General features: G+C 41.2%; 1 protein-coding gene across 7 annotated transcripts in view; it reads right to left on the bottom strand.

Annotated features, from left to right (window-relative positions):
• LOC144656164 (mycocerosic acid synthase-like) overlaps window positions 1-17,360 on the bottom strand; it is a 32,663-nt gene that overhangs the window by 3,656 nt on the left and 11,647 nt on the right. For 6 of the 7 annotated variants that reach the window (XM_078516402.1, XM_078516399.1, XM_078516398.1 and 3 more), the window contains exons 2-11: window positions 10,017-15,729; window positions 9,747-9,906; window positions 6,822-9,265; window positions 6,425-6,587; window positions 5,693-5,971; window positions 4,651-5,039; window positions 2,419-2,712; window positions 2,026-2,343; window positions 1,205-1,435; window positions 653-974 (exon numbers count right to left, since the gene is read on the bottom strand). In XM_078516402.1, the coding sequence (XP_078372528.1) occupies window positions 653-974; window positions 1,205-1,435; window positions 2,026-2,343; window positions 2,419-2,712; window positions 4,651-5,039; window positions 5,693-5,971; window positions 6,425-6,587; window positions 6,822-9,265; window positions 9,747-9,906; window positions 10,017-15,729 (10,313 nt within the window). The remainder of the gene's footprint in view (window positions 1-652; window positions 975-1,204; window positions 1,436-2,025; window positions 2,344-2,418; window positions 2,713-4,650; window positions 5,040-5,692; window positions 5,972-6,424; window positions 6,588-6,821; window positions 9,266-9,746; window positions 9,907-10,016; window positions 15,730-17,360) is intronic. The other variant, XM_078516403.1, reaches the window with a different exon arrangement.

Here is a 17,360-nt window from a genome sequence, read left to right as displayed (position 1 = left end):
TATGCTACAGGTGGCGGGCGGCTTAGCTGTCCGACAATACTTACTCGATCCGGTTTTCACCATTCGGACCCGCTAGTCGCTTAACCCAAACTGATTAGGATTTTTTATAGTTTTGTTTATGCTTTATTTGTTGATTATTTGCCTTACTTCACGCGCTTTAGTATGTTCATGTGTAATTTTTTGTGTTTTTTTGTGCCACCAACGTGCTTTTCGTATTATTACAACACTTTTTTGTCGACTCCAGTATGCACAGATATACAAAGTACTTCGCCAAAATATTTCTAGATGTTTAGTATAATATTTGTTAAAAAATAATAATAATGAACTGATGTAATAATAGGCAAAAGGAAACCTTTTTAGGCAGAGGAGTTGCCCTTTTATTTATTTATTTAATTTTTCTTTCTTGTATGTTGTTAATGTAAGTAATATTTTACGTAGTTTCTTTTCGTGTAATAAGTGTTATTGTTTTTGTGAATTAAAAAAAAAAAAATCAATTAAAAAAAAAAAAAAAAAAAAAAAAAAAAAGTTCTTAAGTTTTTTGAAGCCATGAAGAAAATTCAGTTTCTCTTTTATACAATCTCAAACGGCAAAAAGGATGGTCGCCAATGAAGTAGAAGTCATCAACAGATACTTTACTTGTATTTTAGATTACCTCTTTTTGAGTGAAGAAATACATTTACTCCACTGCAAAGTTTTTCCACGGCTCGTCTTTGGTTGAATGTTCTTGTAGGTCTGGGTAATTCCGGGAATAACATGCGGTAGTTGAATGCGAGGGCTGTTGCTAGGATACTGCCTGTCACATGAGCATTAGGCAACTCGCTCAAGGAAAAATGGTCACCAGGACAAACGAGCACTGTTATCCCTCCATCTACCAGATGGCCCCATAACTCCTCAATGCTAGCTGACGAGGAAAGCCTGGGTGAGAAGCGGTCGTTTTGGCTTTTTAGGAAGGTGAGAGGACCTCGATAGCGAACCTATAAATAGAAAAAGAAGTCAATGCAAAATTCACTGTCGGTCAGTGGCCATGTTTCATTGTTGTCTTATTGTGCAATGTTTAGCCAGCCAAGCTACGCTGGCTATGCAATTTTTTGTGCAAGTTGCGTTCAAACATTAACGACAGGCGTTCCATAAGACTTGTTCGTTTTATTCGGGACCATTATATCGAGTGCAGCCGTATATAAACTCAATCAAACATCTCCAATACCTTGGGCGGCTGCCATTCTTGATGTGTTCTATTGGCAATACTTTGGTTCTTTTGAAGAGCCTCTCTGAGAGCCCTCAAATCGTAGGACGCGAGACCTTTCTCAAAACTCCTTTTCTGAAGTTCGTCTATGATCCAGTCTTGAGTGTGCTCCTCCATCAAGTGTTTGTATTCGTTAGCGTCCATCTTTAAGGTATCTACTGCCATTCTTTTCAGAACGTTGTCAAAATAAAGCTAAAAGGACAAGAACGGATATCAACATTCACGATGACTTTTTTCTTAAGCTCCACTAGGACCTGCTACTATTGGAAACTTAGCGGTTCTATACTGGTTCCACCAACGACTGAAATCGGTCATCCAGTCGGTCTTCATTGGCAAAATTTCACGAGGAGGTGCTATCTCATAAAGCTTAAACTTGTCGGAAATATTGAAGAATGGTGGAATTACATCACGTTGTCATTTTGTTACGGGTTCACCATTTATGGCAATGTTTCAACCTTTTAAATTAAAACTTAAAATCTGTTCTGAATCAGTAGTAGTAGTTGTAGTAGATAATAGATTATTGGGTCTCCAATTAGTCGAGGGGTGTTTCCCCTCGGCTAAGATTCTTTGACACATTAACAAAGTTTTTGATCGATTGATTGATTGATTGTTTGAAACTGCAGAAAATGCACTATAGGTGTAGTTCTGGCAATTCTGCAATACGTTTATACATAGTTAAGTTTTACCGAGCATTTCTTAACAGGCTAACTTTCAAACAGTCAGGTAACTGCTATGTTATGATTGAGAAAATTTCCATTGCTATTACCACCTCTCTCACAAACCTGAACATGTTGACGTGACGAATTTGCATCATCCTGCATGGCAGCCAGTCTAATGCTGACAGTCCGTGAACGGGGATACCAAGGAAATGTGTCAATCATGGCGACAAACTCAACCCTCTTGTTCTGCTCTGTCAACAAGGAGGCCATTTCGTACGCAAGAAGCCCTCCGTATGAATATCCGCCCAGAAAATACGGCCCATGGCGCTGTTCCTCGGTGATCAGTTGAACGTAATGTGCGGCAAGTTCACGTACACTGCCCCAGTCCTCACTCACTGCTGTTGGATCGGTAAAGCCCAGTGCATAGAAAGATACCAAATCCTTATAAGAAAAAAAAATTTCCATCACATTTCATCTCTTGTACAAATAATGGAACTTAAAGGTTAAGGCAATTACCTGGCCTTGAAATCCCGTCGAAATTGGCACCAAGTTCAACGCATAACGGTGTGAAGGATGGACACAAAAGAACTTTATAGCCGACCCTACAGGAGTGTACAGCGGTACAACTTGTACCTGATTCTCTGAAATGATGGCTGACAAAGATGCGTCCGCCATTGGTTGTGCTTGTGCAGGTCCATCTTCTTGGTTGGTATTCTGAGGCTGTTTACTTGATGCTTGTCCACTAAGCTTGGCTGTGATATCTTTTCCCAGTTTTAGTGGGGTGGTATCCGGCTGCATGAAGTAGAACACCTGAAACAGGCAAACAGTGTGTCACAGGTTTTATCTCGTAAATACGGTATGTATAAAAATCTACAACAGATACAGTGCTGCGATTTCGTGACTGCCGTGGAATGCCGTACCAACTGGTTGTTGCTAATGCCAACTACGAACGATGAAGATAAGCTGTCATGAACGCGGTCATGCAAAAAAGTTAAGGCGCGACGTGCCGCTCTGGATCGCAAAATAATCATGATTGCCTTCAAATCTCAAACTCTCTGCAAGACTAAGCGTATTTTCTCGATCAAACGCCCCGGCGTTTATTTCAAACTTAGCTTGGTGGACCGGGCGTTAATTTATTTGACTCCTGCAGTTTATTTGAGCTCGGTGTTCATTAAGCAGAGGTTTCCATTCATTATTTTGGACAAACATGTATCTAGCCAATATACCTACAACTTATTACCTCTCAAATAAATACCTGAGAGGCCTATTTTCAACTCCACCTTAAAGACCTAACCGTTAAAGACCCGGCGTTTGACCGAGAAAATACGGTAGCAGCGTTAAACAGAACTGATCGAAACTGAAGAAATTTGACCGCAGCCTACTGAATGTGCTTTAAAAACTGCTGTTTCTTTTTTTTTTTATTTTAAACAACAAAGAGATATATACTCTCCCATTGAGCAGTGTTCTTGCTTACTCCATTAAGTGTGCAACTGGAGAAGTCATAGTAAATAATAAAGATGGTAAATTTTAAGCTCGGTAATAAATAATGAAGATGATGTATTCAACTTGACTCGAGCATGGGACAAAGAAAAATTCTGAGTCCCCGACGGGAATCGAACCCATGGCCTCCCAGATACCGGTTGGGCGCTCTAACCAACTGAGCTACGAGAGACTCGTTGTGAGCTGAGCCATTTTACTAGGTTGATAAGTGACACGCGTCCTGCATACTGCTAGGATCAGCAATGTCGAATTCATCAAGTTTGTAGTAAATAATAAAGATGGTAATAAAGTCATTCCTCTGGGCGCAAAATGAGTCAGTACATGAAAAAGTTCGACGTTTGAATCGACTGCCGAACTTAATTTTTTTAGGTATTAGGTTCGGCACATGAAAAGTTCGACGTTTGAACCAGGCCTTAATTAATGAAATCCCACTTAAACCTATTTCGAGAAAAGTCAAAAAAAAAATAATTAGCTATAATTCGTGTAAACCTGGACTAATGAAGGTATATGCAGTGCAGTGATTTTCCTTGCAACGAAGCATTAGGTGGATGTTTTTGAATGAACGAGCTGGTATTAAACCCTTGGTACCAACACGATGGATGGTAAAGCCACCCTTAAAAGTAATCGCAAAGTCATAAACGAATGAATGAAAACGAAATGTATCGAAATCAATCGCTACAACATTATCAACAGCTAAATTATTGCTACAAAAACGAAGGAATGTGCGAGTTAACTTTTGTGGTGGTTTTGGCTTTGTCAAAACGCTTAATTTGTGACACACCCCCTTAGCGTGGTTCATGTCTTTTCACACCCGAGTCAAGTTTCTCCTCGGTTATATCAAGTTCAGCGTCGTCGCAAAGGTCAGTTGTGGTTTCTCCGCGCTATTTTTACCCTCCCTACCCTCCCTAGGTTTAATTTGTTAGCCCGCAGTTTTCAATAAATTGATACTTTGCCCCAAACTCGTTGCCTTGCTTTTGTGTCTACTAATTCTGTATTGAACCCAAAAAAACTTATTTCATTTGTCCAACAACCGTATTCTCTTTAACCTTTTATAGTCCCAAGATCGAAGCATCAATTCGTCTTACCAGTCATCATACATTATTTAGTCAATGTTCTAAGATTTTGGTGAAACATCAAGACAACATCCTTGGTTGATAAGTTTTCTCTCAGCATTCGTTTTTTTGACATTGTTGATACTATAAAAAGAAAATAGATAAAGATCACCCTTATGTTAAAAAAGCAACCCACCTCAAAAGAGACCTGCAAATTGGCCTCAAGCTGCATTTTCATGGACAGGGCCGCGGTTGAGTCGACACCGTAGCTGTACAAACTCTTGTTAAGATCAGTCTCAGAAAGTGAAGACATTCCTGTCCATTCTGTCGCCGACAAGCTAACGTATTCCATGACAAGCTCGCTTCTCTTTTCAAGATCCTTCTCCAGCATAATTCTCTGCACCAGAGACTCGGTTGACGTAGTCGTGGTCTCAGAAGTATTGATTTCAGCAGTGATGAGGGAGAGTCGAGACGTCTTTCTCAGCCCGGTGTTGTTTTTTAGGAATCGAGGCCAGTCCACACCACACAGACCGATTTGGAAGCGGCTTGGCTCTTCAGTGAGAACTTTGGCCATATGTTCGACTCCTGTGAAATTAATTGGCCATAATATTGAAATTATGATAAATGGTTGTCACTAGGAGTGCAAGAGACATCTTTTGGTGACTAAACGCTACTTTTAACGTCAATTTAACGGAAGTCTAAGCCTTCCAAAAAGGAAGTAGGAAATGTCATCGATGTATATATGCATACAAGTGCATTAATGGCCAACTTAATCATTCTTTGGACATTGTAAGAAAGAGTGATATGCACTCCTACAATGCACGCAATAAAGAAACTATAAAGCTCCCCAAAATCAAATACAATTGGGGAAAACATCGTTCGCGGTACCAGTGTTTCAAAGACTTTAATGAGTAAGAGAGAACTATAAGAAACTCAGCAAGTTTGCCAATTTTTAAGAAGTGTATTTTTTCTGCTTTTTATAATTAAGTATTTTTAATCCTTTTAATGTATATATTGTAAATATTTTTTTATATTTTGGTTTGAGCTCTAATTTATTGATTTTAATTGTATCATTTTATAATATACATCTAGTGTTAGGACCTCTATGTAAACCACTTTAAGTGATGGAGCTTCCTAATAAAAGATTGTTATTATTATTAAGTTGAGACATGCAAAATCTCCTGCATTTTCATGTAATAATAAAAAGATTTTTGTGCATCAGCGAAAAAACAGCTCACCATCTTTGGCATGAATAAAGCCCAGCCCCGCTATGGTCAGCAGTTTAGCGACGGCACTTTCTCGTTCCATCACGCCAGCTCCACTGATTGGCCCCCAGTTGATTGAAAGTCCAGGGAGACCGAGCACTTTGCGGCGGTACTGGGCAAGAGAATCTTGAAAAGCATTGCAAGCTGCGTATGACGATTGTCCCATGTTACCAAGGATTGAAACTATGGATGAAAACATGACGAAGAAATCCAGATCCATCTCCAGGCTCAATTGGTGCAGTAAAAAGGAACCTAAGAAAAGAAAAAATAAAGGATTCGATTCAGCAATCAGGTCACTTATTTTGCTTTACGAGCTCAAGCGACGATGCTCATTGTAAACAGAGCACCTACTACCTTGATTTCAGCTTTTTTACAACATTTTACACGCGTTGGGCCGGGCATATTGTAGAACAACTTTTCATCCCTGTTTTTGAGCGACGGTAAAGAAAACTTCAAAACGGACATTTTGTTCCATGAAACGTAAACACAACAGCAGGGAGTCCAGCCACAGATGGTCTAATCGGTTGGAGACTTATTAGAGTATATGCACCCTCATTAGGGTTAGAGGGCTTATTTTTTTCAGACCAGGTTCGAAAAGGGCCAAAGTTAAAAAAGGAAGGCTCATTGGAAGAAGAGGGCTAAATCGTTTCATTGTGGTACTGTTTCGGATTGCAGAGTGAAGGTAGGCTAAGTAATATATCTTACCTTTGATCTTAGGACCCATTACATCGGAGAAGCTCTGATAGGTCCAATCTTTGACGAAAGCGTCTCTTAAAACCATGGCGGAGTGCACAATACCAGCCACGCTTGGAAGGGATTGTAGCTGCTCTTTAAAATACAACATCTGTTCTTGGTTGGAAATGTCAATCTACGAGTAAAAATTAAATATTTTTTTAAAATTTATTTCAGTGTGCCTCAAATATTTTTTCGTTGTCTCCTACATATAAACCACAACTCCTGTAACTCTATAAAGTCGTTTTTTTTTTCTTATTTCAAGATATTCAAGCTTGTCGGACTTTTTCTCCTAGGAAACTTCTGGGCTAAAGTACCTTATAAAGGGCCTTGTACCTTATAAAGCGTTTTAGCTATGGGAATGACATACCTGAAACGTGTGGATCTTTGTCCCCGTCCTTTTCTCTATTCCTTGTATTTCTCGACGTTTTGAATCCGAAGGTTTGGAACGACTAATAAGTCCTATCGACTTTGCTCCATTCTCGGCCATCCAGCAGGCCACTTCAAATCCAAATCCTCGAACCCCACCTGCTACCAAGTAAGTTTTGTTTTCTTTCAACCCACACTCATCTAAACCACAGGGAAGAACAGGAATCCTGTGAAGATCACTCTCTTCTTCAGATATTGGAAACGAGTGAATTAGAAAAGAAATACTTGAGGATGCCTTCATTTGATGCTTTGGAGATGTCTGCTTGTCAGTGGACGAGTTTGCATCTCTAATTGACGTTGCCAAGTCTACAGAGACCAGCTGCATTCCTTGAAGCTTTTTCAGTACTGCCTTTTCTTCCAACAATGCCAGACTTTCTAAAGTGAGCTTCTCAAAAACCAGAGGAGAACGGAGAATGTCTGTTATGTCCTCTCTCTCATATCTGACATGTGTTTTTGAGGGAAAAACAACGTCACCGTCAAACTCGGAACTCAAGATGATAACTCGACCTCCTCTTTTGAGACATCGACTACTTTTTTGAAGAACGTTTGGAGAAGGTGGGTAGAAATATACGACGGCATCAAAACTGTGCACGGAACTATCCTTGAGACCAGTGGAACTCTGACGAACAACACTTTCTGCACCCAATTCAAGGAGAAGAGTTTTTGCAGACGTCTGGCAAGTGTCGGGAATAGTGCAAAATACTCTGTGACCAAATGCTTTTGCAAGGACAACTGCTGCTGGCCCAGGGCCACGGTTTGCCTCATGTATGAGTAACTTCTGATTTTCGTCTCCTGTTGCTACTCTTTGAAGAGCATGAGAAGCAATGGCTAGGCACGCAGGGATGTATGCCGCTTGTTCCTTTGTCAAGCTGGTTGGTTTTACAAAAACGTTATTGACTTGTATAGGAAGGGAAGGTGAAACCCGTCCAGAGGCGATGACACCACACACCTCATCTCCGATCTGTAACTGAGTATTCTCGCTCTCAAATGAAAGATCAGTTATCTTTCCAACGACAAAGACACATCCTTCTGGTTTGGCTACGTCAATTAATGATTCAGAAGGTGTCCAGCAATAGAGAAGATCAACTGTGAGCTCAGAGTGGCATGGCTTTGAAGAACTCCTTTCTCGTAGGCAGAGAGTTCTTGACGATGGGATAGATGATAAGTAGAAGGAACTTATATTCTTGGTTTCAACTCTTTCGGTTTTTGGTTCCTCAGGGGAAATCTTTGATCGGACAACACGATTTATGAGACGTTTGCCATCACGAAAGGCCACCTCGTCTTCAATGCTGTTACCTAGAATCTCATCAATCAAGTAATCTACTTCCTGCATGTCCCTTTTGTTGTTTAGATCAACAGCTGTAACCCTGAAGTTGAATTCTTCGAGGTTTGCGGTCCGTCGAAGACCCCAGACCGTAGAACTCCACGGAATGGTACTAGCCTTAGGAGACTTTTCGCAGGCGTTCAACAGCTGTGTACGTTCGGTAATGAGGAACAGTCGAGAATTGAACCTTTCTTCCTCTGTCAGCAGCTTGAGGACAAACACAGAACTGCTGAACGCGAGGCGTTGAGCTTGATCAATGGCATCGTAGTTGTCCGGGAGAAGAGTCGTTTCCACAGGCCACATGTTGATGACTCTGAGGTTGGAAGAAGGGTCAGGTGGTATGTCCGAAAATGCCGCGTTGATTGCTGCCTCTGCTTTGGTGTCGAAACATCCAGCATTTGGTGGGTCAACTGTGATGACATTGACCTTAGCCGCTTGAAGCCTTGTGACTAGAGCGTTTGAGAAATCAGTGGAGTCTTTTAGCACCAGGCAAGTCATATTTGGCGCGGTTTCCCTCTGCTCTTGTAACTCATCTTCCATCCACTGGACTTCATAGGCAAGGCCATCAAAGAAAAGGCGACGTGGCGTGCTGGTCAACTCTGCGATGCGAAACTCACTCATGGTGAGTAAAACTTTTCCAGATGGACTCATGAGGGTAACATCAAATACTCCAAACTCAGTCGCATCCGCAGTGACGTGGCAATACAACTGGTTGGTAGAGGGAACGTCATTTAGAGTAATGTTCTTGAAACCCACTGGCACAAGGGACGTATCCTCCGTTACTGAATTTTCAAGGGGAACAAAGCAGGATTGAATGCAGGTGTCTAGAATGGAAGGATGAATCACATAATCACCAGCTTCTTTTTGAATAGACGGTGATCCACTGATGTCAACTAAGCAAACTCCCTCATTGTCGCGCTGCCAAATTTGTTTGATGATCCAGAAATTAGGTCCATAGTTGAACCCATACTTCTCGGTTATTTCTTTGAATCGTTCCATCGGCATTTCCGTCATATTTCTGAGGATTTCATTTACAATTGGCCCAGCTTCATTGGAAACTGCTAATATAAACAAAGAAGAAATAATTCGGTTTTAAAGGAGCTTCGTTATGAGGATTTCACAGATTTTTGTAGGAAACTTAACTCGTGGAAAACATTATCTTTGAACAAGGAAGATATAACCTTATTTTGCGGATAGAAATCACGCTACGACTATAAATATCGATTTTTTGAAGACGCACGGAAACAACTTGAAAAGTTAAGCCTTAATTTTTTCAAGTTGCATTTCATTTCCATCCGAGTCATCTGCAGCCAAAAACGCTTGTTAACAGTTTGAGCGCTCTAATATAGCAATTTTCAAGAAAATAGACTATTGATTTAAGGTTTCCTGCGACACAAATATAAATTTTGGCTGTTCAAAAATCTGGTAAAATGCGTGACAAAGACACTTTAAGTTCTTAAGATTTTATAATACTGCAAATTATTAAAAAATAAATATAGACAAGAAGAAAAAGACAGCAACAACTTTCAAAGAAAATAGTACCTTCATTCCCAAAGTCAGGCTGTCGTTTCTGCAATAGATCTACTAAGATTCTACCGCTACTTAGGATATTTTCAGACTTGTCATCCTGTGCGCTTGTAATGTGAAACTGAGCCTCGTCAATTCTGTTGGTCTTCAAAAGACGCAGTCGCAGGTACCGTACCTGTAGTACAAAGGATAAAACAATGAAACAAATCCAGCAAATTTGGGGCGATGCAATTAGCCCATTGAACTGTTTTCTCCATGTGCACTTATGCACTGGCGTTTACTTACCTGTGTTTCGGGTAGTGTTAGAAGACTTGAGAGCTCCACATCACTCAGTTCCAAGCCGGCGAAATCTACGAACTTGTACTTGGCCATTGCAAAGGCCATTTCTAGGTAAGCAGCTCCCGGCATCACAGGACCTCCCTGAACTAGAGCGTGATCTTTCAGAGTTGGAAAGTGGTAGAGGTCGATCTCAGTTTCCCAGCAATGCAGGCCTGAATGTAGGTCGGTCATTTTCACTTGCCCTAGAAATGGGTGCGTTTGCTTCTTTGTTGTTTTCTCCGTACCTAGTGGAGAGATTATGGTTTCAGGCGGACCTTCACGATACCAAAAGCTGTTTTCCTGCCATGGATAGTTGAGCGAACGAACAAACTTGGCTGATGGACTCCTCTGCACGCACGTCCAATCTATGGGAAATCCAAGTGTGTACAGTTTACACACTGTGTTCTGAAGAAAGCACTTGTGCTGGTCTTTTACAGGTACTCTTTTGCGAGGAAGAGTTGCCACGACAACTGGCATTTCTTGGTCTTTAAGTAGTTCTTCTTGAAGACCAATCTGTTTGACATAGTGGGCTAGAATAGGCTGGGTACTTATCTCAATAATCTGCTTGTAACCATCTTTTAACAGATGCTTCACAGCTGGATAGAATTGGACTGGACATCGAATATTTCGCCACCAGTAATCACCGTTAAACTGCTCACCCGAGAGAACTTTACCCTCGACTGTTGAATACATAGGAATTTTCGAGAGTTGAGGGTTTACCTTGATGCGTTTCATAGCTGCTTCAAACGGCGGCATGATGAGTTCCATGTGTGAGCTGTGAAATGCGCGTTTTGTTCCAAGAACGCGCCAGAAAGTATCTTGTGCGTGCATTGTCAGATACTGACCGAGGGCCTCGATTGATTGGGATTCACCAGTCACTGTCACACTCGTCGCATCATTAACTGCGGCGATCTCAAGTGTAGAACTTAACGCCAGGTTACTCAGTAATTCCCTGGTGTTTTCTTCAGACATGCCCAGAGCCGCCATACCACCATTAGTAGGGCACTTCTCTTGCAGGGTCGAGCGAGCCAGGACCAACTGAACGGCTTCCTTGATCGTAATTATTCCAGAAACACAGGCAGCTGCAAACTCTCCAAGACTGTGACCAATAACAGCGGATGGATTGATTTTCCAGGACATCAGCAGCTGTGCAGTCGCGTACTGGACAGCAAAAGTCGCGGGCTGAGCGAAGAAATTCTCAGACATTCTTGAAACGTCCTCTGGCGCCATCAACTCGTCTATCAGCGACCACGTCATTCCAAAATCTGTAAGTAAGTTGCTCACCGTCAAAACGGCTTCTCTGAAAACAGCTTCACATTCAATTAACTGTCTTCCCATGGCATACCATTGAGAGCCCTGACCACCAAACATGAAAACGAGTTTTCCATCATTGGAGTGTGCTTGGGCATAAGAAACCAACTTGTCCCATCCCACTGAGTTGTCGGCGTAGTCTGCCAGGGACTTGGATGCTTCTGCAGTGGATCCAAACGCAAGTGCCAACCGGTGTGGGTGTTGGCTACGGCGTTCATTCAAAGAGTAGCATAAGTTTTCAACAAAAGGCTTATCCGTGTCTTCGACATTATCTCTAATCCATTCAGAGTAAAGTTCTGCCATCTTCTGTAGAGCTTCTTTTGAACGAGCGGTCAAGGTGAGAACATTATTTAGACGTCCAACGTTTCGCTCCTCAAAAATGTTTTTGGGCGTGGCTTCTCGGACGATGAGGTGTACGTTTGACCCACCATAACCAAAGGAGTTTAAAGCTGCTATTCGGGGTTTTCCATTAGCTTTAATCCAGGGTTCACTGATTTGTTGCACAATGAGCCCTCTTTCTTCCAGCTTAAGCTTGGGATTCAGCACATGTATGTTAATAGTTGGCACAAATTTCTTCTTTTTTATCATCAGAGCGACTTTGATTAGTCCAGCAAGACCGGAGGTAGATTCTGTGTGATTAACGTTTGACTTAACGGAACCAATCTTTAACTTTTGTGTGGATTTCGCCGTTCGCCTGGTGTAGGTATCAGCTATCGAAGCAACCTCTACCACGTCTGCAATTGCAGTACCAGTTCCATGCGCCTCGAAGTAATCCACATCTTCTGGATTCACTCCTGACTGCACAAGAACTTTTTTGGATAATTCAGCTTGGATCTTTGCACTCGGAGCCATAATTGGTACAGCATTTCGGCCATCGCTGTTTATTCCACAGGCAATAATGTCGCAATATGGGTCATCTTTGTCACTAAAAGCTGCGTTTGATTGTTTCAAAACAACTGCTGCAAAACCTTCCCCACGTCCATAGCCATCTCCAGAAGAATCAAAACTTTTGCAACGTCCATCAGGCGCCAAAAGTCCACCTAAGCAGGATGCCATATGCATAGCAGGATTAAGGACAATGTTAGCTGCGCAAACGATGGCTATCTCGCAATCCTCATTGTGCAGGTTATCACAAGCTATTTTGATGGCAGTTAACGATGAAGAGCATGCTGTATCAACGGCCAGGCTTGGACCAGTAAGGTTAAGACAGAAGGACACTCTGTTGGCGAGAATCGACATTGGGCCTCCCGTTAAGGTAAACTGACTCATACTACGGTAATTTGATTTGTCTGTTGCAAGTGTTCCGTAATCCAGATTCATTGCGCCGACAAAGACCCCTGTCCTACACCTCTGAAGATCCTCAAGCCGCATTCCGGCATCTTCAATGGCTTCATACACCACTTGAAGCAAAATTCTTTGCTGAGGATCCATTTCAGAAGCTTCTTGATTGGATATACCAAAAAACGTGTTGTCAAAATGCGTTATTTCTTCCAAGTAAGACCCATTCATAGTACAAAGTCGTCCACTAACAAAGCGCCTGGGATTATACAGTTCAGAAAACGCTTTATGCTCCTCAGTTCTGTTCTTAGGGAAACTACCATGTGCACTCTTCCCTTGCTCAAGCACGTGCCAAAACTGATCCTTACTGCCGGCTCCGGGAAATTTGCAGCTGATTCCTACGATGGAAATTCCAGGGCGTTTTGACTGGAACTGTTGTGTGTTACCATCTCGTACTTCCAAAGATGTTCTGTCGTTATGTTCCTTGTGGGTAGGTTTTATAACCATGTCATACTGAGAAAAAAGACTGTGAACAAAATCGGCCCATAACACAGTTATTGCCGGAAAAATGAAAAGAGCGTGAGTCAGCCCCAGAGTAAGAAGAAGAGGAACAAGTCGATGGAAAATGTTTGCTAGACTGGGATAAATGAACCCCAGTGAAACTGACCCAGATATCATTATTGACACCGCAGTTAGCACAGACCAGCCAACAGAGCACTGGGCCTCGTTCATGCGAATTCGTATTTTTTGCTTTGCTGAAAATACAAATGCATGGGCCACCTGAATGCTAAAATTCAGGGATAGGATAATTGTCATAAAGAGTGAGAGAAATGAGATCTGATTCAGTCGAATTTCCCACACCTCCATTATAGCTGCTGCCTCCAATACGAGAAAATCAAATGTTATAGCCAAGTAGATGCTAATCCCAAAACTTGTGTTAAAAAACAGTGAGAAAATAAACACTACTGCTGTGGCAGTAATGAAAACTGTGAAGACTGCTTCATTTTCTAACAGAAATACGTCGTCAACATCAAAAAATTTCTTAGAAACGGGCAAAGCTTCCAGGGAAGACTGTTTAAGCAAGTCTTTTCTCAGTTTCTCTAACGATCCTCTGTCTTCTCGAAATCGGTTATGTAGAGCCATCTTCAAATGAATTCGAGATGCCAGAATTTTCACTCGGGAATTCGTTTCTTTAAAACGTAAGTCTCGTCGAAATGGGGCGACATAGGATTGATTAAGAAATACTTGGAAACACTGGTCGAATTCTGTGCCTGTGCAGCTCATATTCTGATCCAGCGCCCATTGGCGTAACGCTGATAGCCAACATAACGATTTCCCATCGCTATAGGGAGCCTCTTTCAGTTTTGTACAAATGTTTATTATTTCATTTTGTACAGTCTCCTGTGAATAGTCAATTTTCCCCAGAAGAACTATGCTTGTATCAATTTCATCGCCAAAGAACTTTTTCTGTGCTTCGCAGAACTGCTTGAAATTGTCATTTTGGTAAAGTGACTCGGTGGTGCTCGTTCGCTCATCACGTCGTGAAGCAGAAAACACACACAAACTGATGATGCATGCAAGGGTGAATAATGCAAGAATTTTTCCAGCAAGTGACGTTACCATCCAGGTAAGGCTTTTCAGAATGTGTCGCAGCTTAGATTTTCGGTATTGCACGAGTCCTTGGTCGAACCTTCCAACGTTCAATCTTTTTTCTGAGGATCGCGGACAATTAGTGTTCAGCTTCTTCAACCATCTTTCAAAATACATCAACAGTATGAATGCTGCTATAAAAGATGCTGCCGAAACGATTGCATAAGTGACAAACGTCGCGAAGAAAAAATCTGAAATCACATCAAAGGAAGATTTGATGGCAATTCCACAAAGAATTGTTCCACATAATGCCGACAATAAAGCGACAAATCCGGTTCTGGTGACACAACTACTGACTCGATGTTCAAGTGATGGTACCTTCTTTTGTCGGTCCCATTCTACAACAAAGAGTACAACGTCTGATGTCGCTTTTCCCATCAGCAAGAAGGGAATTATCAGGGTAGTTGGCGAAAGGGAAGTGTTGGCCATTGAGATGATTCCTGCAGAACAAGTCATTGGAAAAAGAATAGACGAGATCATCAGTAAGACTGTTATCAGGCAACTGAGATTATCAGAGGAAAGGTATATGACAATGAAAACAAGAACAGCCAATGTGAGTGTCGACAAATACAGTGGTTTTCGTTCAGGTTTCAGGATGCTTTGCAAAGCATCAGTAGTCGATTTCTGAGTCTTGAAGGAAATTGATGCACATTTCAAATGACGACCGATCGATGAGAGGATACTCTCAAGGGATGCTTCAAAGTTCACAATGTTCTCGTCATCTTCGTTTGTTGTCTTTCTAATGAAGTAAATAACTCGAAGAGCGTCGGCTCGAGCCGTCAGTGGGTCTGTCTTATGTTGAACTTCAAAATGACTCAGCATTTGCTGGAAAGAAGAATTGAATGTTTGACCAGAGGAGAGAACGATAGTAGGGTTTGTCAACTCATGAGCCAGAATGGAAGAAAGGTTGCTCAAACTTTCAAATTGAGTACCAGATAATTCGAGAGGACTGCTGATGATACAGTCATGTTTCACGGGCTTGTGTTGGGTTTCTGGAAGTAGTTGCCTGTAACACATTTCACTGTAACCACTGATGTTTATTATGGACTGGTGCACGAGAAGGGCGTCTTTCAAACAATCTTCAGTTAGGATATTTTGACCATGTTTAGGGATCATGATGATCTGCTCTTGGCGCGCTTCAAGAAGCGGAAAGAATTGTGCTGCATGATGTAAGTCTTGCCTGGATTGGCTGTCAGTCGCAGTGAAGCGTGCAGCGGAGGGCTGCTCGACACGCAGGCGAATGAATCCCAGACAGCTCGCAAAAACAACTATAACTGACACGAAAAGGAAAACATATGGTCTGCGGGCAAGATAGAACCCCAGTCTCTCGAAAGCTTTCTCATAGGCGGTAAGGATACGAAAAGATATTGTCCTTCGTCCTCTGTTGATGGTTCCACATCCAAGGCGATGCTTTTTACGGGTTGCGTGAATCTCATCAGACCTAAACGTGAGAATGTGATTTGGTCAAGCGATTGAGAAATGTTATTGGAAAGTCTGCCTTAAGACAAAAGCACGTTAAATGAATTGTCGCACGCAATATTTACAACATATAAAGTAAAATGCATCAATTGGGATATCTTCATTCGGCCATGAAAACGACTTCTGAGCAATAAAAGGTATCGGTTTTCGTTATGTTATCAAAATCAGTGTTATACATTGCTAAACTTTCCTACAAAAAATGTTCCAGAGCCTATACATCCGGTTTTAAGCCCCTCGGATGTAAGCCCCCCTCTGCTGGATGAGAGTACTAAGCAGAGCTAAATGTTGCTTTATCATGACTTTTCTGACTTAAAAAGTATTTCGATCAACACTGTCGTGGGTCGTTTCGAAACCTTTTTTTAATTCCACTTATAAGCCCCCCCCCCCCCCCCCCAAAAAAAAAGAAAAAAAAACCTTACGAAGTTGTATAAGCCTAGGGCTTATAACCGGAATTTTACGGTATGTAAAATCTACGGTGTCCCGGATGAACGTGTTTCTAAAGTGTCACAAAATCGGATATTTTTATGTCTGTTTTAAATTTTCATAGCTGATAATAATTTAGTAGTGATAGTTAAAAAGCTACAAAGTGAAAGCAAATGACATTGATGGTAAAATCTACTTTATGGCCGCCATAAAAGTTTCCCAAAATTGTTTTAGCAATAACTCGGTTATGGAAAACACCTCAAAGCTATAGTTTATCTATGATGCGCAAATTTTAAGTTCTACTTTCTGTAACTAGTTTTTGTTTTGTTGCCCAACAACAACACCAAGATTAAAATATAATACAAACAGCGGTGATAAACATGATGAAAAATCGCATTTTACTAAACTTGACGTTTCGTATGCTAAGCTACATACATTTTCAAAAGTATGACCGTGAAACATTTTTGACAAATATTTATATATTGTAATGAAAGGGGTCTGGAACCAAGACTGAGACGATTGATTCTCAGCAGTAACTCACTGATAAATGTAATGACATTTCAGTTAATAAAGCAACAACCTCTCACTGCCGACATTTGCACTTAATGAGGGTTGAAGTTCTTGTATGCATAATGTCTCCTTTAAGAACTTCAACGTTTTTTCTTAGTCAGGTGTCCACAATAAGTAGACTCAGCTAAACATTTTTAGACACGGAAATAAAGTTTATTATTATTATTATTATTAAACCTGAAGGCAAGGCAAGCCAACAGAAACGCGCAAAGCAAACCCTAAAGAATACAGTAATGAGATGATAATGATAAAAATCATTCTTCAAAGGCGGAGCGAAGACCAGCTGTGTTGATAAGTGAAAGCAACGAAACGACTTCCTTCCGAACTTACATCGCATCCGCGGACTTTCTAAGAATGTTCAACTCTTGGGAACACCTTGGTAAAGTAAATTGCATTTTTGAATGTGGACTTACGTCGCAGTTATTAATTGTTTTATTAACCGACTCACGCGTTGTGTGATCACAATTTTGTTCAAAATTCGCCAGAGTGTTTTACTAGTTGATTCGGTTGTGGCGACGTTTTCTCCATGCGATACTAAAAGTTTTGCCTGTAAAAAGGTAATACAGTGTGTTTATTTAAATAAAATTTTTCTAGGAATTT

Source organism: Oculina patagonica, chromosome 6 (assembly GCF_052425735.1).
Source record: "Oculina patagonica isolate OP01 chromosome 6, crgOcupat, whole genome shotgun sequence".
Lineage (NCBI taxonomy): Eukaryota > Metazoa > Cnidaria > Anthozoa > Scleractinia > Oculinidae > Oculina > Oculina patagonica.
The sequence above is the reverse complement of the archived record's forward strand: the minus strand, read 5'-3'. Positions and strand labels throughout refer to the sequence as shown.